The sequence below is a fragment of the Ambystoma mexicanum genome, chromosome 9 (assembly GCF_040938575.1).
Source record: "Ambystoma mexicanum isolate Mex_15411 chromosome 9, UKY_AmexF1_1, whole genome shotgun sequence".
Taxonomy (NCBI): Eukaryota; Metazoa; Chordata; class Amphibia; order Caudata; family Ambystomatidae; genus Ambystoma; species Ambystoma mexicanum.
The window spans coordinates 991100448-991122755 of NC_090931.1; the positions used below are offsets into that span (position 1 = coordinate 991100448).

The following is a 22308-nucleotide window of genomic DNA, read 5'->3' on the forward strand; positions in this document are numbered from 1 at the left end:
GGGAGAAAAAAACAAATAAATGTGACCAAGAACCCACGAGGGTGAGGGGGCCTTCTTACCCTGCAGCAGGCCCATTGGAAGAGTGCAGTGCAGAATCCACGATAGCGGGCCTGCAGAAGATGAAAGCGGTGATTCAAGCCCCACGCTCGGCCTGGCTCCTGCTTCCTGGAGCAGGGAGCCAATCACAGGAGGGGTGGGCGGGAGTGGGGCTGGAAGGGGATGGGGAGGGAGCTATGAGGAAGACGGTGAGGAGGAACGGAGTTGAGTGGGGAGAGGAAGGGGAGAACAGAACAAATAAATGGAACCAAGTACCCATGAGGGTCAGGGGGCCTACTTACCCCATACCCGGTCTCATGGGAGAGTGCTTTGCAGAATCCACGATCGCAGGCCTGTAGAAGATGAAAGGGGCGATTCAAGCTCTACGTTCAGCCTGGCTCTTGCTTCCTGGAGCAGGGGGGCAGTCACGGGAGGGCTGGGACGGGAGGGCTGGGACGTGAAGGGGATGGGGAGGAAGCTATGGGGAAGGCAGTGAGGAGGAACAGGGTAGAGAGGGGAGAGTGAGCGGAGAAAAAAACAAATAAATGTAACCAAGGACCCACAAGGATCAGGGGACCTTCTTACCCCACACCAGGCCCCATGAGAGAGTGAAGTGCACAATCCACAATAGCGTGCCTGCAGAAGATGAAAGGGCGATTCAAGCCCAACGTTCGGCCTGGCTACTGCTTCCTGGAGCAGGCAACCAATCAGGGGAAGGGTGGGCAGGAGTGGGGCTGGAAAGGGATGGGGAGGGGGCTATGGGGAATACGGTGAGAAGGAACGGAGTCGAGTGGGGAGAGAAAGGGGAGAAAAGAACAAATAAATGGAACCAAGTACACATGAGGGCCTCCTTACCCAGTACCAGGCCTCACGGCAGAGTGCAGTGCAGGATCCGCAATAGCGGACCTGCAAAAGCTAAAAGCAGTGATTAAAGCCCCGCTCTCGGCCTGGCTCCTCCTTCCTGAAGCAGGCAGTCAATCACGGGAAGGGTGGGCGGGTGTAGGACGGGATGGGGATGGGGGAGGGAGCTATGGGTAAGGCAGGGAGGAGGAACAGGGTCAAGTGGGGAGAGCCTGAGGAAGAGGAGAACAAAAAAATGTAACCAAGGCCCACGAGGTCAGGGTGCCTACTTACCCCGTACCAGGCCTCAAGGGAGAGTGCAGTGCGGGATCCGCGATAGCAGGCCTGCAAAAGATGAAAGGGCGTTTCATTCCCTACGCTCGGCCTGGCTCCTGCTTCCTAGAGCCTGCAGCTAATCGTGGGAGGGATGGGTGGGTTTGGAGCAGGAAGGGGATAGTGGAAGGACCTACCTGGAAGGCTGCGAGGAGGAATGGGGTCGAGTGGGGAGAGGAAGGGGAGAAAAAAACAAATACATGGAACCATGGACCCACGAGGGTCAGGGGGCTTACTTACCCAGTACCAGGCCTCATGGGAGAGTGCTATATCACTGAGATACCAATCGATGGAGAATACACTTCCAAAATTCAGAGAAACAAACATCAAAATCATTGCTTTTTTCAAAATAACACAATAAAGTTATCTGTATTTTGCAGAAATATGACTAAATTATTTCACACTGGCACACCATGTCTTCAGTTAGACATCCAAAAAGGGTACAGGGACAGGAGCCCTAAAACACTGTAGATTTACCATTACTCCATTTTGATTAATCATGTCCCCAGTATTCACAATATGCCAGATAACTGTGCCTGTTTTGCGACAGAGTGATCATTATCCCAAGAATGCAGTTTATGTTAGGTATGTACTCTTTTGAAGTTGTTGATAATTTTGTTCAGTATTGTTTTCAATATTGTGAATCTTTATGGAAAACACCAATCAAACATAGTTGACAACTGTTGCAGATTATATCAATAATTTTACTGAAAGGAAATGAGCGTTTGATTATGTCCGGAATTGCAAGACAATATTTCCTTATATATGTCATTCTGAGAGTAAAGTGCAAGAAAGGAAAGCACTTTTGGTGCCTTTGAGTTTTTTTTGTTGCTACTTGCCCCAGGCAGAGTTCACAAAGACTGAACATTATTTCAGATATGTTAGTGCTAAGGAGCAACCTTTGAGCGAGCATTAACACAACAGGCCTTTTCCACTTGACTACGATTATGTTATGTTAACCAGTCATTTCATAGCGTGCACATGGTCTTGATATGGCCTTGTGTTTAGGCTTATGTGGGCGGTGCACTGCTGCACGGTTTTAAGGTTTCCAGCACATCATGCTCTGAGCGCATGCAGTTGGGTGGATGATTGGAGTTTGCCCTATGCGGGTTGATCGTGTGGTGCAAGAGGGCCAGAGGTCGTGTCGCTGTGTTATTGTCACATCATCTTATGCCTTCATGTGTGTAGCAGTAAAAGCTAAGAACTTGTGACAACTAGGGCATGCAAGCAGCCATGTGTGTACCACGTGTTACTGGTCATGCTTGCTAAGTCTTGGACAGGAAAATCTGAGGCAGACATGTCTGTAAATTATGTAATTCATGCTATGGTGTGATGCACAACTTTCTGTTTTTTTTAGTGCTGTAAACGCAAGGTGCTCCTATGAATCAATTTGATGGTACTCAAAGTATTGTCCTCAGAAGGATTGACATCTGTCACCTGCAGGGCACTTGCAGAGCTCAGCACCTACCTCACTGGGTGTAAGCTTCCGATCCAGTTGGATGAGCAGTGACATTTCACAGTCGCTGACAGTGCTGGCAGGTCTTTTAAACAGTTCAATTCGCAGAGGCCTTCTGCGTCATTCGCTTTATTCAGCTCTTTAGCTTGGCATTCCAGAACGTGGGCCTGGAACTCCCAATGGCTCCCTCCATGCCTCAAGCATGAGGTTTCAGGTGGAGTTGTGCATAGTATATGCATTTTTTGGCCTGGTATACTATTTTATATTAAGCATATATTCTTGGCGATATTTTAGGCTGGCGACCGAAATTCCTAAGGCGATGGCTTTTCTCATTTGACCTCAAGGCCGGCATCAGTACTTGTAATTCTCAGGGATTCTCTCGACATGTAAGAAAGAAAGCCTCTGCTCTTTCGCAAACTCTGGTTTGTGTGTTCTTTCCCCAGGACACGCTGCTGTATTAATAAATAACATGTCAACACATCCTGTACAGCTGCAGTTGTGTAATTACAGTTTTCAAGCACATGAAACAATGCAAGAGTCTCGAACGTGGTGACGATTGGAGATTATACATTCAGTTCTGTAGACTCTTTAGAGCTATGCACCCAGTTTAAAACACATGACAAGAAATGAAAGGATGCGCCTGCTCCTCGCTATACAATTTACATTTTAATCTGCGTGTGCTTCTAAAAAAGTCCAGTGCAAAGATCTTGAATGCTTATGAAACTGCCTAAACAATAATTGCACTTCAAAAGTTAGAATTTGATAAATAGAACATTCCTTGGCAAGAAAAATCAGTTCTTCTCTATTCTCAAACTTTTAAATAGAAACATACACAATATTGCTATCAGCTTGTGACTGCGCGTGTCCCCTGAAAAACAATAGAGGGTGTTGCGTTAACCAAGCCTGGTGCGAACAAGACCTTTATCAGCCCACAATGAATAAACTTTTAAAAATGGGGAGAATGAAAGCAAACATGAATCTCTGGACAAAAATATTAGTTTTGCACAAATGCATCTATTTCTTACATGCTGGACTCCTGTTAGGTCAGAATAATTAAACGTTAGTCCCCTCTTTGAGTGGCATTTGCGGTCAGTTAGTGCCCAGAATGCCTGAGCAAAGTGAATAAGAGAAAGATGTGATTAAGTAGTATAAGCTGGATGATGCAGGAGATCACAAATACGAAGGACTGGATGGCCAGATAAACTCAAGCAAGTATGATCCAGGCCACTGAGTTGAAGTCCAAATAACCTTATAGAAATCAAATAATATCCTTCTTAGCCGCTATTCTAGCATTTGCATTGTCACAGTAATCGATTTATTTACACATTTATAAAACATCATTGGTACAGCAGTATTCTTGTCTTCCGTTTACAAGACCACAGAACATTCTCAATATGACAGTAATTGTGACATAATTGATGTAGCACATATTTTGTCTCCCGCTCGGAAGGGAAAGTACAACATGTAATCAGTTTGGATCCCAAGAGACTACGAAGTAACCTTCAAAGCTTTCCAGGAAATTGATAGGATAATTCTATTAGAATAGTGAGAGAAAATGTTTGGGAACCATTTTAATCTCCCCTTTCCTAAGGAGTTTCGCCCATTTAAGAGAATTCTAATAGATACATCTAGAGGCTAAAAGTATTCATCACTCATGACCTCCTCCCCCTGTTTTGGTATTGTATTGAAATGCCAGCTAGATAAACACACAGCTCATTTTCTTGTCGTCTTCTAAATCCCTATGCCAATAAGAACTTTTCTAATGAGTACTTGAAAGACAAGATAAACCAGCAATTAGAGAATGTGACTGGCTTCACTTTAGGTGCCAGACATCTTTGAGAAAGCTGAACCAGATCTGGGCATAGTTTATTGTTAGAAGCCCTTTCTGAAAACTCTTTGAAGCCCTTGCAACCAGCAGCTGGAGTCACTGAACAGTAAACATAAAGTCCCTTGAAGACGATTTTAGTAGTTAATTGTTTCATTCTATAGCATCTGGTTTGTACTTCCCATATAAGAGCTGACAAGATGCCCAGAATTGGGAGTACTGAAGCAGACATTAGTCCATCATCTTGCAGAACTCAAAACACCAGATTTTAAGGAATAAACATGAACAGTTTTATTAATTTCAAATCAAATGTTATCCACATTGTCTATGTTCAGGAAATCTTATGTGAATAATCTTTTTTTCATTTGGATGTTTTCTTTTGGCTCGGTTGTTTTAATGTTAACACAACATTGTATTATTATAGCAGTAGCAAACCCTGCCCTATTTTGCTCATCATGACATTCTGGTTGTGAAATTCCATAAGTCCACATCTTCTTGTAAACACAAATGTCAGGCATGGACATTGTTGGGACCTTTTAAAAAGTCTGTTTAGCTTGACACTGACCACGACCAGGAGCTACTTTTTACTCTGCAGGTCAATGGGTTCCATGCAAATATGTCTATGTGGCAATATCTCTTTGCATCTTGGAATTTGTGTAAGAGTGCCTTCGGAAAGCTAGCATGATGGTCCAAATATTTATTGGTTTATATGTAATGGATACAAAGTTATAGTTTGCACGTCATGTGAGTTCGATTTGCAGCACACTTTGTATTAGCCCCTTGTTCTTCAAAGGTAAGTCATCTTTACTATTTGATGTCTGCTACCCAAGAGCTCTTTATAACTCCTGTTCATCAAATCTTTATTTCAATCAATGTAATGCTGTAAGTGTCTTTGTTCACTTTTATGCCAATACTATCCGGCCCCGAATGCTTGAATGCATGTTTGTTGGTGCCACTTAACAACAGCAAACATATACTTTATAAAGGAGCTGAGTGCTCTATAAGAGTGCATTGACTAGACATGCAATAAGGGCTAGGGGCAGGAGGTGTGTTTATCTATTCATTTGTGTATTGTTTTTCTGCAGTCTGGCCTCTAAAGGAGCTCTACCTTTGCCCTGTTGCAAAGTAACTTCACTTGCGGTGGCCTGTTTCTTTGATTGGCTGTGGGTGACTTCGATTTGACATTCTTCCCTTTAGAGGGTAGAACTGTACCTTGTGAAATTAGGTTTGCTGGTAGCTTGTTGGCGGACTGACAGGTTTCATGAGCTATTACAGTGAAACATTTTGACAGTTTATTCCTACCGAGATGAGAAGAAAAGAGAAGGAGGCGGAGAGAGAAAATGCTTTAATAAGGGGTTCCACAGCTATGTCCCTGGACTAAGAATGTATTATTCCTAAACTCTAAGGATCCACTCTCTTAGCTATTTATAAATGGATACACCTTAATTGTGCCGAACACAAACCCTCTTTTCCAGCTACATTTTAAACACTCAGATATATTGGTGACTCTCTCCTGACACAAGTTAGCACCATATTTATCCCCTCATATTCAACCCACTGTTTGAGAGGCATTGGATTCCAATTATGATTTGCACTAAACAATTGACTTTTATTTCTTACATAGTTCCTTACATGACCCCTCGTTATCTTATGCTTTGGAAGCCGGAGTGTAGCAGTGGGGTTAGAATGTAGCTGTTACAAACCCTGCATAATTTAGCAATAAACCCCAAGCAGGGGGGGCATTACCGCTTCAGGTAATGCCCCGGGGCCCATAGTTACAGGCCAGAGTGAACCTGAAGTGGTAATGCCCCCCCCCTGCGAGGGGCTTATTGCTATTAGTACCCTGGCCCACAAGACTGGGGTTCTGAGAGCATTTTTATTTTGTCCCTGGCGTTTCGGAACAGAAAACAAAATGTTAAAAAAATGGCCACTGTGGAAGGGAAAACAGTCTGTTGTCCCTTTCCATAGCGGCCATTCAAAATGAATGGAAAAATGTAAACAAACAAAATGGCCGACATGGAAAAGGAGCGTGAAGTCCCTTCTTGCTTTCCATGATGGCCTGTCGCGGACTCGGAGCGGACGCTCTGAGGACAGAAGTTTTCCCAGTGCGTCCGCTCCTGAAATGGACCAAAAAGAAGGTAAGTTTGGTTGGGAGGGCGGGGAGGGGATTGTTTGGATTGGGGGGCGGAGGGAGGGAAAACACATACCGCGATCCCCGTCACCCCCTCCCCCGCCGGGGACAGAAAGTAATGGAATGTTGGGAGAGGGATTCCCGGTCGGGTAAAGCCTTGGTGAGGGCCAATCAGATTGCATGTTACAATCTGACTGTCCCTCGCCGAGTACTAATAGAAATTACAGGTAGAAGTTAAAAAAAACAGCATCTGAAGTCTGTTTACAGCACACATAGAGGCCTACACTAGAAATTCACCTCTAGATTAGATTAGATCCACACGGCAATGCACTATATGAACATTACTTTAAAAGCTTACTTTTTGTTTCATATGAGTAAATAGTGATTTGGCAGTGGTATTTTATGCATAGATTTGTCAACTCAAGCCTGACAGCTTTCACAGATGCAAAAACCAGCCACATAACAATGGCTGGCCCGCCACAAAGTATGATATTACTTGTTGATAGAGCTAGCCCAAATAGATCTCAGTTGGATGTTTTTCGGGTGGGGAAGGGAAGCAAGTGGGTGAGAATGGCCCCAGGGACTAGCATGGCCAGGTGTAGTCAAAATGTGGGTAAATAGCCAAACAGCACCCAAAGGCTCTCTGTACCTCCTAACATTGCCACTCTCCTATCTCCCTTTCCTATGACAATAATTTCAGTTTATAGGCTGCACTTTCAACACCACCTAACAGCCGAAACTAAAGGAATGCCAAGTGTAGAATCATGCGCAATCCCATTCGGCAGCTAGAGAATGAATATCCCAGAACTCTACAACTTTGTCACACATGTGGAATTAATGGACGCTTCTGATATCCATTTAGGATCCTATTAAAGGAGTGCATGCTGCAAAGTCTCAAACCAAAACACAAGTCAAAATGCGTGTCGATTAACCCGAATAACCAAATCTATGTACCCTAATAGAATGACATACAGACACGGGAAAGACGATGTGAACAATTTACCATTCTTGAAATATATCTCAGTACATGTGAGTAATAAACAATGGTTGATAAGTGAGTGCCCAGCATTCTTGTCCTTACTTAAAATGTACACAATTTAAAATGGCACCTTTCAAACAGTAGATAAATCACTTGATGGGAAAAGAAGCAGGGGTTTCATCAATATCATAAACACATACAAAATTTTGAGAAACAAGGAAGATAGCAATATTGAATATGTGTGTGTTAAAGAACTGTATTTTATGTTGTCTCATCAAAAACAGTTTCCGTGTATTTAGAGTTTTTTGGGATTCTTGACCATTCCACACCCAGCAGGTCTGAGCCAGCTTCCATTGTCAAGATAAAATGAGCTGCATTGCTTTGGCTTAATAACAACAAGTGTTCACAGGCCAGCGGAGCTGCAGCAGTGGTGAACGCCATGTGAGAGTGATTTCCCAAAAAGAGCAGAGTATAGCTGGTTGTTTGTTGGTTCTGACTCAGCGTGTTCTGGCAAGAACGGTCAGTTTTAGGGCCTTTGAGATGTTCTGCCCTTTTATTCTTAACATTTTATTAAGTTTTTTTCACAAACGGATATATATAATGATCCCACTGACATAAGTCATGTTTGCTATGCAATGATTCAGTGCCTGGACACTTAGAGATTGAGTACAATCCCATTATTGTCTCCAAAAACCTATAATGCTCGTAACTCGAAAACTGGTTGAGTGACCAAAAACCACAATGATTTTAAGAGTATGCCCAGCTTTACTCAATTCCCCTTACTGTGGTTGCTTGGTGAGGTCAATCATCACTCCCTGCAATTAACAAACAATCCCTGTTTGTGACCTCTTCTGATCAGAAATGTACCCCAATAATTCATGGTGGTTTCAAATTGGCAGAAGTGGTAAGATCATTCAGTAGTTGCCCCCAGTCCAATGTGATGCTTTCCTCCAGTTCTACTTCTTTGTTCTTATGTTAAACATCAAATTCTGTGAAACCTCGCTTTCTGATATCTGCTACCCATTGCGGAATAAGAGGGCTCTTCCATGATATTGCGATTCTACTCTGAATACTAATAAAAAATAGAGCAACTTTCTTCCTCTGTTTATCCTTTTTGCTCCTTGGTAGCCATCCTAATGAACAAGAAAGAGGATCGCAAGTGTAGGATTTCTGGAGTGATAAAGGAACCCTCTCCATCACCGCTCCCCAATAACGCTGAATCAAGGAGCATTCCCACACCATATGTCAGAACCCTGCTGCACTCTGACTACACCTAGGGCACGTGTGACGTAGCGCTGGATTGTGCATTTTCGCTGGGGTCACATATACTCTGTATAGGAAAGTAAATCGGATCTATTTGAATCTGCAATTCCTTGAGACCTTTTTTGCGTATTCCCAAATTTTAAGCCATTCTATCGATAGGGAACATCTCAAGTCATTTCGCCATTTTTCTTTTACTGATAGGATTGGAGTGGGCTTCCCATTTAATAATATCCTATATATCTGCAGGATGACTCCCTTCCTTTCACCCATGACGAAAAGAGCCTGCAACAACGGAGTGGGTTTGGGTTCCTCCGTTATGTCCGTCTAGAGCTCAGACATTCTATGAACCATCCTGGCGTAATTCTAAAAATGTTCTTGTGGCCTTTCATATTTCTTCGCCCCTTGTGTAAAAGAGCAGAAGAGGCCACCCTCAAACAAATCTCCTAGCGATCTACAACCAGCACTGATTAAGGTGGAGAGGCCCATGTCCTTCAGTATTCCTAAGACAATCACATTGAAGCCAAGGGCGAGAACAGGACAGTATGGTGCGGATAACTGCAGTTTAGTTAAAGCCCCTTTCCATAGCATTTATGTTATTTACACTATACATGTGTTAACTCTCAGGCCTATTGAATCCTATAGTAGTTCTATACCCTGTCTGCCTTCAGAAGACCCCTGCAATAACGTGCTTATTTCACCGTCTGGTAAGTCGTTCCAACGTGTCGCATATTGCAATTGGACGACTTAGAAGTACATTTCGTAGTCAGGAAGGGGCAAGCCCCCATGCTGATATGATTTACATAAAGTTGCCAATGCTACCCTACTTAGCTGCTCTATGATTTTGGTATCTAGCATTTTGATAAACATCTGTTTAATCATATATGTGACGATATTCCACACAGTTAATCTGAGATCGTTGGCAGTATTTCTCAGTGTTTATTTGTTTTTCCTAAACATTATGGTCAAGTCCCTGTGAATATTCTTACTCATATGACGTGTGTCTGTTCAAAAAAGTGCTTCAAGACAGTCATGGATTGGCACAAAAGGCAAAATAAAAATACATGATGGTTTCAACTGACACAATATAAAAGTCATTTTGCAAAATGTATATTAATGTGTCGACTTTACTGCCGCTCTGCCGTTTCAACGGTACGCCATTATGTGTGCCATTACACACCCATCAGACTAAAGTGCAAAAAAACTTCTAAGCAAAGGGTCTGTATTTTACATTTTATTCCCAATTAATACCAACAGCAAAGAATCCCATTCGCATACTTTTACGTGTCTTCCCATATATACAGGACTGGCTGAAGGCATGCTTGATTAAAACATTTCTATTACACCAGTAGCCATTATCAGCTTGAATTAAGCCATGAACTCTATAAAAGCTGCTTTGAATTAACACTGGTAGGCTCTTCATACAACAAAGTCTGATGTTGCTGCTTAATAGAGCTAGCTGAAAGAGATCCCAGCAGAATGGGTTTTGGGCAAGGAGGGGTGGATAGTGGGTGTAAATGGCCTTAGGGTTTAGCATGATCCAGTGGCCGTCAGTTATCCACCATCGCCTCCTCACATTTCCTCTCTCTCCTATCATCACTTCTCATGACAATAGTTTCAGCTTATAGGCAGCACTGTCAGTGCAACCTAATAACCCAAACTAAAAATGGCATAATAATTCAGATTGATTGACCACTTTATGATCAGATTTCCATGTGTTGGCGACACTGTGTCTTACTTTTAGTTCCAGCCATGGTAAAGCTTTTAGTGTTGTTTTCAATGCCCATTGTGAACATCTTCAGAATGTACACTGCCTAACAGCAGTGTGCCAGTGTGGGTTTGGTTTGACTAGAGAACTTAAGAGTGAACTGTTATTGCTTTAATGGTTTTCCAAGGGCACAAGTTTACAGGATGAAACAATGCCAAATTAAACTGCAATTGAGCTAACAATGTAAGCTGATTTTATGTTTTTTTTTACAGAGGCTAACCATTCCAAGCAGTTGTCCTGGAAGCTTTGCACAGCTGATGCGTCTGTGTTGGGAAGCTGATTCTAAGGTACTTTATAAATGCTGTATTCCTATGTTTCAAGTGTCCATATAATGTAAAAGCAGACATTAGGTTCAAGTAGAAACTGACATTTTGAACTTTAGGGAAGCTATGGGTGATAAGATTGACTTACTCCTTGATCATGAATTACATTAAAGCGCAAACTGCGATCTAGAATTAGTAATGCAAATGTAGAACCTCTAACAGGAACGCCCCGCCACTCCATGTATATGATTGTAAGCAAACAAGTTACATTCTGATGCAAAGAAAGTGTAAATGTATGTCATTTTTATCTTTAGCTAAACAAGACATAGATCACCTTCCTATCCTTTTGGCACTAGCACAATTGATTCATTTAAAAGATGTATTTCTTCATCATTTATTAATTTAGCAGATTTATTTTGTATTTCGCCTTGTAATATATATATGAGCAACTCATTTGTGAAAAGGTTCCAGAAACATGCAGCTATATGAACTATTCATATTCGTAATCCGTAGTACTTGCACGCAGCTCTGGAAAATGTAATTCAATATTAGAGCATATTGCAAATGTACACGATTGGGGGTTGACATGGAAAGTTTCATGTTCATTACCATTTCGGAGATGACATTGGGGAGCAGATTGTCCCTTGCCATCAAAATACTGCTCCAAGTCCATTGCCCCTGTTAGGAAGATCTTCCTATATCACCAATGGTGTGAGGTTTAGAGAGAGACCAGCCTTTAGTGGACCTGCGGGGTAGTCACAAAAGTAGATCAAATTATTACTGTTCGATGTAAAAAAGCAATTAGGCTTTACTTTTCGAAGGGGTAGTCACTGGTATAGTTTACAAATCACTTACAAGGGAGATCATGTAAATTATTGTCCAGAGTATCTACTGAAAATGTATTCATACTTATCTAACAGGGATAATGTGCCTTAAGTTAACTTCAACTAAATGTAAGTTATACTAAATATATATATATTATAGGGTGGCGGTCACCGCCCTATAGTTAAGGTGATTGACTTGATCGATAGGAAATGCGAACATTCTCTAGTAACTTTTGACTTGTAGGACGGATTTGGCTGATATTTCTGAAACACCATGTTTGTTACGGCCCTCCCAGACTGGAACTCATGGGAAAGATTTGTTAAGAAATGAAAAAGTTATTAAGAAAGCAAATAAACGTTTTTTTCCAGTTTACTCCCATTCATTTTCCCAAAGAGGAAAAATCCACATTTTCTGAAGCGGAAGCGCAAAATCAGCTCGATGTAATTGGACCAAATGAGAAACAACTTAGGCATGAAGCGTTGGCTCAATTTCCGAGCAGGTTTGGGGTAAATCCATCTAGGAGTTTAAAACATATTTGTGCTCAATGCAAGTGTTTCCCACTATATTCCTGGGAGAAGCCGCAGTAGAAAGAACTCAAAACTCTATTTAGAGGAGGAAAAAGGATGCCATCAAACTTTGGCATTAACTCGCCCATGACCTTACAGAGTCTAATACTGTTCTCGACATCAGAAAGAGACTCAAAACTCTTCTATATAGTCACTCCTCGGGGAACACTGAATGACAGCACTTAGATGGCCTGACCATAGGCGCTTCATAAATACCAATAGCAATAGCAATCATATCAGGCTATAGGTCGGCAGTGTGAAAGAAGATACTTTGCAGAGTTGGGGTTTTGGGGGTGTGATGGGGAGCCAGTTACGGGTAGAACATTTTCAGTTTATCAGGGGAAGACCGTGTGAATCTCATGAGATTACAGTGGCAATGCCACAAGACACGACCAGAAGAAAATGTGCGTCACATGCAGTGATGAGTGATATGGGGTAATGGGAGTGGGTTAGGGAAGGAAAACGCAATTGAGTGGTGTGAGGGGACATGGAAAAAAGAAGGGGAATACATGTTGAGTGCCTGTGAGGACATGGAAGACTTTTTAATTCTGAGCAATTTTTCCCGTTATCGCAGGAATCGGCGACCCGCCACTCTACCGCAGGAATTTCTGTTATTGGAAATGATTACTGTGAAATTATTGTGGGAATAAGGAGTTAGAAATAAAAAAGGTTATTTTTAAACATCTGTATTGCCTACACCTATTGGGCAGGTGGGCAATGGATGTTTGATAACAAATGAATGGTGTGACATGGCCAGTGGGCCCAAAAGAAAGATATTGGTGAAACACTTACAGAGGCCTCGGCCGAATGCCATAACTAGTGAGACCTCAAGAAACTATGCAACATGTTTGGCCATGGCCAATGGCTTTCGCTGAAGGCCATGGCTAGTGGGCCCGAAAGAAAACTGTTGGTACAACATGTATAGTGGCCACGGCAGACAGCCTTGGCTGGTGAACGCTGAGGAAACTAAGGTTAAGCAAAACACTTAAAATTCAGTGAAAAACCCATTGTCAAGAAAGAGTTATGGTGATCAAATTTAAGGCAACAAAACCCCTGAAATTCAATACTCGCATTTCAATCAAGTCCACCTCATAGAAGAACATGCGTCACTCAAACCAAATAGTAATAGAGGTTAAATAGCTAGGCGAGGACCAGGGAGAATAAAATCAATTGAGGGAAGTGGGGGGACCATGGAAAGAGCAGGGGGGCACTTGGTGAGTGCCTGTGAAGACACGGAAGCGATTGGGATTTTCTAGCGTTATCTGATAAGTTCCAGGGGAATCCCATGGCCATGGGTAGTTCAATGCTGCTGTATGTGTAGTTTGTTGCCATTATCAGGGGAATGCCAGGGGAATGGGGAGAGAGTGAAAAAAAGTACTTTTACACTGGTAATGGTCACATTTCCTATGCAGAGGGTAATGGGTCTCTGTACCAAAGGTCATGGCTAGTGGGACCCAAAGAAACCTATTGGTGCATCATGTGCAGAGGCCATGTCCAAAGGTCGTGGCCACTGTTCGTGGCACAAGGCCATGGCTAGTGGGCCCCAATGAATCCTTTTGGTTCAACATGTAAAGTGGCCATGGCCAAAGGCCCTGGCTAGTGGGACCGACAGACATGTATGGTGGCCACGGTCGAAAGGCTGTGTCCACCTACTGGTTATTGGGGGAACATGTGGAGTGGAAATGGCCTTCGGCCATGGCCACAGGCCATGCATAATGGCCCACTAGTGTTTTCAAATCTACAGTGGATATGGGCAAAGGCCATGGCTAGTGGCCCGTAAATAAAAGTATGGTATAACAAAACCCTTCAAAGCTTTGGCCATGTGGACGCTATACATGTCTTTCGGGCCTACTAGCCAGGGCCTTCACCTAGGCCAGTGAACATGGCCTGCGTCCGTGCCCATGGTATATTTTAAAACAATACTGAGCCATTAGCCATAACCTTCGGCCCCCTTTTCCTTAAAACCTTTATATCGGCCTTTGTGCTTTTTACAGCAGAGAGGCTGAGCAAGTTTAATACCTTTTGACTTGCTGGATGGATTTGGATGATATTTTCAAATCCAAGGTCCCCTGAAACTGAAAATGTTGAGTACAATTCGTCAAAAAATGAAAAAGTTGTTAAGAATGGTGTGAATAGTGAATAGTGGCTATGGCATGTATAGTGGGTCCAAAAGAAACATATTGGGGGAGCATGTACAGTGGACACGGCCTAAAGACATGTAAAGTGGCACTGAAAAAACTTAAGGTAAAGGGCAGTTAAGTTGGCCAGATGTAATGCAACAACACCCTTGAAATTTAGCAGATGTGGGACGTCATGTCCAGCTTAACTCGGCGCATTCCCGTTGCAAAGCCCATGAGCACATACATATTATAAGAGAAGGAATTCAAAAATCTTTTTAAAGCAAGAATAAAGGTTAATATAACAAAAAGTAAAGTGTACAAAGAGTGGGATTAACAACGTTACGGTACAAACATTCACTGTATACCACTACAAATTGAACCATGAAACTCGAAGTTTAAACACTCACTAAATGCCACTACAAATCAAACCTTAACAATCATTTCAACTATGGTATTGATGTAACCTGCCTTATACTTAATGATGACTTCCATTTATGAAGAGTTCATCATGAGTCAGCAGAGTGCCATCCAGTGATGATAGTAAGGGAACCAGTTGGGAGTAATGTGAAGTAGTGAAGCAATTATGGGGCAAATGTAAAGTGGCATCAGGTAATATAGGAGAAAACATGGAAACAACATGGGGTTCTTCCGAGGGCAATGTGAAAGTGTATGTTTAGAAAAACAGAAAATCGGATAAGAACCGGCAACGCTCCACAAGAGAACCAGTGTGAAAAATGATAACTGAGTCTCAAAGACATGGAATTTCCATGAAACACTTACAGACTCATTTGACTCATCTAAATATTTATTGCAAAATGTTGAATGTTATTGGTGGGAAAGAAAATCACCTGCGCATAGGAAACAACTATTTTGCATGTACCCTTTGCATTGGTCATCTTTCTCCTGGCTTTCAACACCATCCCTACCTCCCTGCTCCCATCTCCTTCCCGCCTGACCTTGCTCGCACTCAAATCCCCACTCTCGTGCTCAGCAAACTCGACTGCTGCTCATATCGACTCCTTGGCCTTTCTCACTACTCCTTCCTCCCTGAAGACAAAGTTCTCAGCTTCTCTAGCTGCTCTCTCTACAACCTACTGTGGTCAGTAATGCGAGGTGGACAACTGCTTGTGATTTTCTCAACATTAGACATTTTATTGATACAAAAAAGTGCAAAGAAATCCTAACTAAGACTACTCTACCAGGGAGTTCCCTACCTAGTCTAGGTTCTAAGGGAAATTCTCCTAGCATACACAAAACTGTCCCTCACACTAAACAACAAAAACATTCAAAGCAAATAATAAATAACATAAATAAATGATTATCAAACAACCAATGACTTGGACAATCTTCACCTGTCCTGGGTAGATCCCTTTCCCAGGATTTTCCAAAGTCACTCTCTCCAAGTGTGCATAAAGTAAAAAAAGTCTTGAATCAGTTCTTGAAAGTTCCAAAAGAAACAAAGTTCACCCGAATAAAAATCCACTGGCAACAGTTCTTTATTCGTTTGCTGAAAAGTTCTCCTTCTAATTCCAATAAAGAAAACAGCACCAATGCTAATCCTGGATATCCTCTTTCCAGGATGGACTAGATACAGTTCAAAAGATAAAAGTACTGCTTCTGCTTCAACAACTGTCCATATGCCTGGAGCCTCTGCAGCGTCTTTAGTGTAATTTGTCATGCGCTACTTCTTAGGGTGTTTCTCTCCTCTCGCCAACCCCATCACCTCCATTTCTGCTCCTTTCACTGTGGAAGCAGACTCCTTTGCTTCACAGTGTTCTACTGCTTCAACATCCTTCAATATAATGTTCTCTTACAATATTATAGACAACCACAGTTCTGTTAGCTGTGGTTCAACTTGGTACTTAATCAATACTGTAACAGATTTACGGTCTGAACTATGTGAGCGAAAGTAAATATATAATGAGCAAAAGATGATTGTAATATGATAAATGCACTATATGACTGAATGAACCTTTTGTATACAGTTGCCAACTTGTTAAATAAAGTTTAAAAAAACGTGGTACTTAATGATTCTTAGGCAACTCAAAGACAAGACTCTTTGACCTCCAAAGGTAGGTAAGGCACTCTTCCTTTCTATGCCATAAGAATGGGGCAGCCTCTTTGCTTCTTCTGTCTATCTTACTGCTACCAATATAATCTGCCCTGTCTTCCAGACTGCTTCTCTCTCAGCTGCAACAGCCTCAGCCTTACAGATTATGGACTTAATCTTCATACAAGCACACAGCGCCATTCCCCAGCTTCATGCACACCTTCCTGGTTCCAGTAGCTACCACAGAGCTGTATTGCCACACTTTCAGATTTGGATAACCTTATCACACTTGTATCAGAGGACACTGGACCGTTAATAATTTTAACAACTTCAAAAGACAGGTGGTTAGATTTTAATAGGGTTGGCTTCACTGTAGAAATGTTTCACCTACTGGCTTGGGTAATGCTTGCTCTTTTCTTTCATCAACTTCTACAATTATAGAATACTTGTTCTGGATGTTACAAGACATACACTTCAAACGAAAAACAGATTTAGATATACGCAACCACTCTTAGCTAACGATTTTTAGCTTCAAAGAACTGTAAGGACTTGCATTCCCTTTCATTAATACGGAGTGATACTTTGACTCTTGTTGGAATTTATAATTGTCCATACACAACATCTCTTTGATGTGATAATACTTGTAACAACCCGTAAAGGTTAGTTTTAATCTTCAGAGTGATTTCAGACAACATTGTCCCTCTCAATTGGAAACACGTGACCACTCTGGTAAAGTTATCGAGTGAACGATGGAAAAAACGGAAAGCTTTTTGTTTACATGAGCACTCTAACGGGTATTAAATGAGCGCTTGTTACATTTCCTTTGTTGTTAGGCCTTCTTATAACAATGAACAACTTTTACTCGATTTCACTTCTACGCAAATTCTAATTGAGCTGGTTACAGTTATCGGCAAGGAGTTTTCAGTGAATTGGAGTACGGAGCTTCCCTCACTGGCTCAAGAAACACTGTGGTTGCGGGGGGGCCTCCACTTCCCGACTTTTTTCCTGTTACTACTACTTCAGGCACTCTTGGGACCTACACCCCTCTGTAAGAATGGGTTTTTCTGGACCGGCTTTGACTACAGGGAGTCTCCTTCACTCCCCTGTCCCTCGACTTGTTTCTGCAAGCGGTGCTCGGGTTGCAGCACAACCTCAGCTCTGCAGTCACAGCTATTCGTCTCAGGAGGATAGCTAAAGGGCAACGCTCTCGGCTTGGAAGCAAGACGACGCAAAGCAACACAGGTTCGATCCCCGGGTCCACGCTTAGAAACCTCTGGCTATTAAGCGCGTTATAAATAAACAATTCTAAACAATTGTATAATAGGCACATCTGGGAAGACTTTTAACTTCAGCACGTGTCTCTCAGTGCATCCACGGCCAGACAACTTTTATGAACACAAGACCGACTCAGAACCTGCAGATGAAATCTGCTCTTCTCTCGTCCCGGCGTCCCTTATGTGATCACACTTCCTCGTGAACTTCCAGCCTCATGCTCTTCTCCTTCAGCAACTACTGCCAGCCTTCTAGCTTCTTATCTCTGCCCCTCCCTGCTGCAGCTTTTGTCTCTCAGGTGGGGCAATTGATTTCAGGTGCAGGCCCTTAATGTTAGTTGCCTGACCCTGGCAAAGGCTGTTAGGCCTACTTGCCTGTCCTTTACTTCTGCATGCCCCCTTAGACAAAAAAAGGGCTGTGGGGACAGAGGAGAAACAACAGTAACAGTCCTACTAGGCCTTGTGACATTCGGATCGTGCAAGTGCAGTATCAAGAAGTGCAGGGGGAGGGGCAACCGAGACAAGGGACGGGGTAGAGGGAGGGTGAAAGAGAAGTGCTGGAGGTAGGGGTCCCAAGGGCTGGACAAGTGCTAAGGAGTGCCCTGGAGGACCAGTGCAAGGGGGAGAAGGGGTTGAGGTCAGTGGCGAGGGAGGGGACCGGCCTAGGAGGCTAGTCAGGGAAGGGTTCTCAAGGGCAAGTGCTGGTAGGAAGGAGTGAGAGGGGAAGTCTGGACGAAGGAGGGCCTGACTCCGGCAAGATTCATAAGGGACACAGGCATCCAGTCATAGTGGCAGGAGGAGACTAGCAGGGGAGGGTGAGAGGGAAGAAGGAGGAGGAGAAAAAGAAGGTCTTGAGAAGCTTCTGGAACTTAAGGAGATCCAGCTCATGTCGGAGAGGGACAGGAGGTCTTTCCAGATGGAGGCGCCTGCCAAAGAGAGAGATCTATCTCCCACTGTCTGCTTGGGGAAACATCTGATCTGCAGATCGTTGGAGCTAGAGGACGAAAGGACTCTTGCCGGGATGTATTTAGGGAGAGCGATTTCAATGTAGCGAGGTCTCAGGCCCCAGAAAGCCATGTGGATGATGCAGAGGGTCTTGCATTGGATCCTTGCAGCCACCACCAGCCAGTGGAGAGATTAAAGGGCTAGAAAGATATGGTCCCTGGGCTTGAGTTCAAGGATAAGTCTTGCGGAGAAGTGATGTGCAAGTGGTTTACCATAGTGAAAGAATTTCCTCAGTGACCATTATTGGAGGAGGTGCTTGTAAGAGGACTGCTGCTACACTACTTAAAACCGTTCCATTTGTAAGTAGTGCGACGCAGAGAAGTGGTGTGCAAGTGGTTTACGGAGGTCTGCCGGGGTAGGTCTGGGTCTGGAGGACCATTCACTGTAAACAAAAGGTTGTACCACACAGAAGCGGTGAGCATCCTCTTTTTTTACTCTTTGAATAGAACACTGAGGCTAGCTCCTCTGGGTAAACAGGGCTTGTGATTACAGTTTAGTAGGGACAGTTTCTACGCGCTAAAAGAAAGCATAGATTAAGAGTAACTACCCTATTGTCCAGCATTCATAAGATTTGGGCAACAGTTTATGTGATTCCCAGGACGGTGCTCTAGATCGCGTTAGTAAAAGGAAATAATCATGTACGATCAACAGAGTAAGCCCGGGCTCGAAGTAACACGCCCCATTGATCCTTCTGAGCAGAATGTACCCGGAGCTAACACTCAAAGGAGAAGTGAAGCAGGGCAGGGGGATGTCCGTGTGTGCGCCAACACTCTCTGCAGAAGCTGCTAAAACGATGGCTGATGGTATTGACAAACCTGCTAAGTTGGTGGGTGGGGGGCCCCAAAAATAATTGAACTAGGTTTGAAAGCTGTGCAAGGCGGCCCGACCATATTAAAAGAGAAGTGCTCCTTGTTGGCCCAAAGTGGGGGACATGGATCCATAGGGCCATGTAAAAAGTCTCAAACGGTTGATAGACTGGACCCTGAAGAGGTGCCAGTCACTAGCTGTTCTAGCGGAGATCATATCGACCATATGAAGCCCACAACGCTGCTAGTCGTTGGGGGTGAGGTTGGGCTGGTCCTCAATGCTGTAAATAAGTTTACGTCTGAGTTAAATATAGTGGGCTCTACACCCAATAACCCCTCACTGCAGAGAAAGGGAGCTTCATCGCCAGCTTTCAACATTGGAAAAGACATCACCAAACAGAAACAAATGGAGGACTTTTTTCCAGTGCGCGAGGGATTCCGACCTATTCCACGAACACGTACTGCCATTAGGCCTGGGGGTCAAAGGAGAACCTCAAAGGCAATGGATAGTAACTTTATTGCTGACCAAAGCTTGATTGCTGTGGATTTGTTGGTTACCCACGAAATGCCCAATTCAGAATTAATTATGAGGGATGACCTATCAAACTTAAATGTGGCGCTGGAGGAAGATCTAGTGTTGTCACTTTTGACGGAACGCCACGTCAGTTCCCCAGGAAAGGATTGGGGCGAAGGTGTCGCCCACTCACAAGGTTTACATTACACACTAAGAGAATTGGATGAACAGGTCTGACTGGCTGCCCCCAGAGATTTCAGCTTTAAACTTGCTCCTCAACTCGTTAGCATCTCTGAATGATAACATAAAGTTGGAATTGGAGGTTCATACTTTGCAACTGAGTGAATTGAAGTTGGGAGTGTAGGCAGTGAAGGGCTATTGTAGGCAGCTGGTGGGGAATTATGACCTCCCTAGGACTCTCCCTGCTGTGATTAGTCCCCCATCAATGGAAGTTGTACAGTGCTTAAACACAGTAAGCCCGCCTGGGGTCGATGTCAGTTCTGTGAACATAATGGGGGATTACTATGCCATTGTGGGAGAAAGTCACATTTCTAAATTAGCTTAGAGTAGAGGTTGCAAATCAACCCTCAAGAAAGAAAAATAAAAAAAAGGCGGGAACTCAGGCTCAAGAAAATACCTTAGGAATTTTCAGGTTCTAAAAACTCTGCCCCTTTTCGGAAAAGCACAGAAAAAGAATTCTAGAAGGAGCAGTGCTTGAAGAGCCTGAAGTGGTTGAGGTTCCTGTAAAAATGGGGCAATAAGGCTTGATTCAGGGCTGTAAAACCAACTAAGAACAGCGGTCAGGCCCAGATGAAACAAACCCAATTATGTGCTACTCAGACTGAATCCCTGTCCCAGAAAACACCAAAGACATCCAGTGGGCAAGCATCTCCTCGCTAAAAATCACGGGTGCTCCATGGATGACATCTAACAAGGAAGATGGGTTGGGGTGTGTGGAATTAGTGGTGGCTCACGAACCTAAGTGTACGAGAAGTCATACAGGTTGTCAAACTGGAATAATTCAGGGAGGGCTGGCTGAACCAGCACCTCCACAAGGAAGGACCTTTAGGAGGATTGCGTCAGATTTGGGAGGAGGTGGGGCTACAGTAGGGAATCCATGTGGTAGCCGGGCTGAAGTAAAAAAGTTGCCGACGGTGCTATGTCTTTAAATTTGGATAGGGGCCCTAAAGGACCTATGTGTAGACAGAAAAGAACATCAAAAGCTCCCCTTGTTTCTCCAGGGGGGGAAACTGTCATCTAGGGCAGATTGTTGGGATAATAGTGAATGGAAGGAGCCCAATTCTAGGGGCTAGGGGTGCAGATGTAAGCGCTGCCTGTGTGCATTACACCTCCCAGAGTATCTTTGAGGGGGAGTCTGCCACCCTCATAAAAATGAATAACGGAATTTGGTCTATTACATCTGGGTGTGATGAGGGGAAAATGTTGGTTTTAGAGCCATTGTTTGCCACTCCTGAAGAGGTACCATTAAATTGCTATCATTTTTTGAGTTCCCTCCATGAAATTCCACAATTACGATTGATCAGTTCAAGAGATGTGGATAGAATATATTTTACGTACCGTTGGCAGACCGGTACCGTGCATATGGTATTCAAATCTAAACTGGTGGTAAACTTAATTCTGCACCAGTCACCACTGAATTGGTCTACTAGTGCAAAGGATTGTCCATAAATGGGAGTATTGTGCCCCAAGCAGGCGTGCCGAGCTCTCAACCTGATGAGGAATGGAAAAAGAGCATCAGGGAAGATTAAGTGTGCAGGGGACAGAGTTAAACAAACATGAAATATAACGTAAGAGGGGCGTGGAAGGCAGGGATTGAACTTGTGTGGAAGGCAGGGATTGAACTTGTGATCGTTTGTAATATCAGTATAGAGTGATCAAAGTATACTGCTGATCGGGCATAGGGCTAGTGGATAACGCTCCAGAGAACAAGCATAGAAGCCTTTAGGGTAGGTCCAAGTATTATAAAGAAGTACTAAAATGAATTAGTGCATGGTGGGCTTGAGTTGAAATATGAAAGCTGTTGTCTGTTAGGTGTTACTGTAACCTGCCAAACCCAGATTGAAAAATATATGGTTGCCCAGTTAGCTGTCAGAACTGGCTGAGCCCAGAGTGCACTGTGTGCAAGATGAATGCAGTGGACACAAAGGGGGAAGGGGACTAGGGAGTGTGGATCACTGCTCATAGTGCTATGCCTGCATGGCAGGGTAGTGAGGTCCAGGAATTGTGAAGTAAAGATCTA

At 43.4% G+C, this 22308-nt stretch overlaps 1 protein-coding gene across 4 annotated transcripts in view; it reads left to right on the plus strand.

Annotated features, from left to right (window-relative positions):
* MAP3K20 (mitogen-activated protein kinase kinase kinase 20) overlaps window positions 1–22308 on the plus strand; it is a 1515864-nt gene that overhangs the window by 752673 nt on the left and 740883 nt on the right. For all 4 annotated transcript variants that reach the window (XM_069616229.1, XM_069616231.1, XM_069616232.1 and 1 more), the window contains exon 9: window positions 10841–10915. In XM_069616229.1, coding sequence (XP_069472330.1) covers window positions 10841–10915 — 75 coding nt within the window. The remainder of the gene's footprint in view (window positions 1–10840; window positions 10916–22308) is intronic.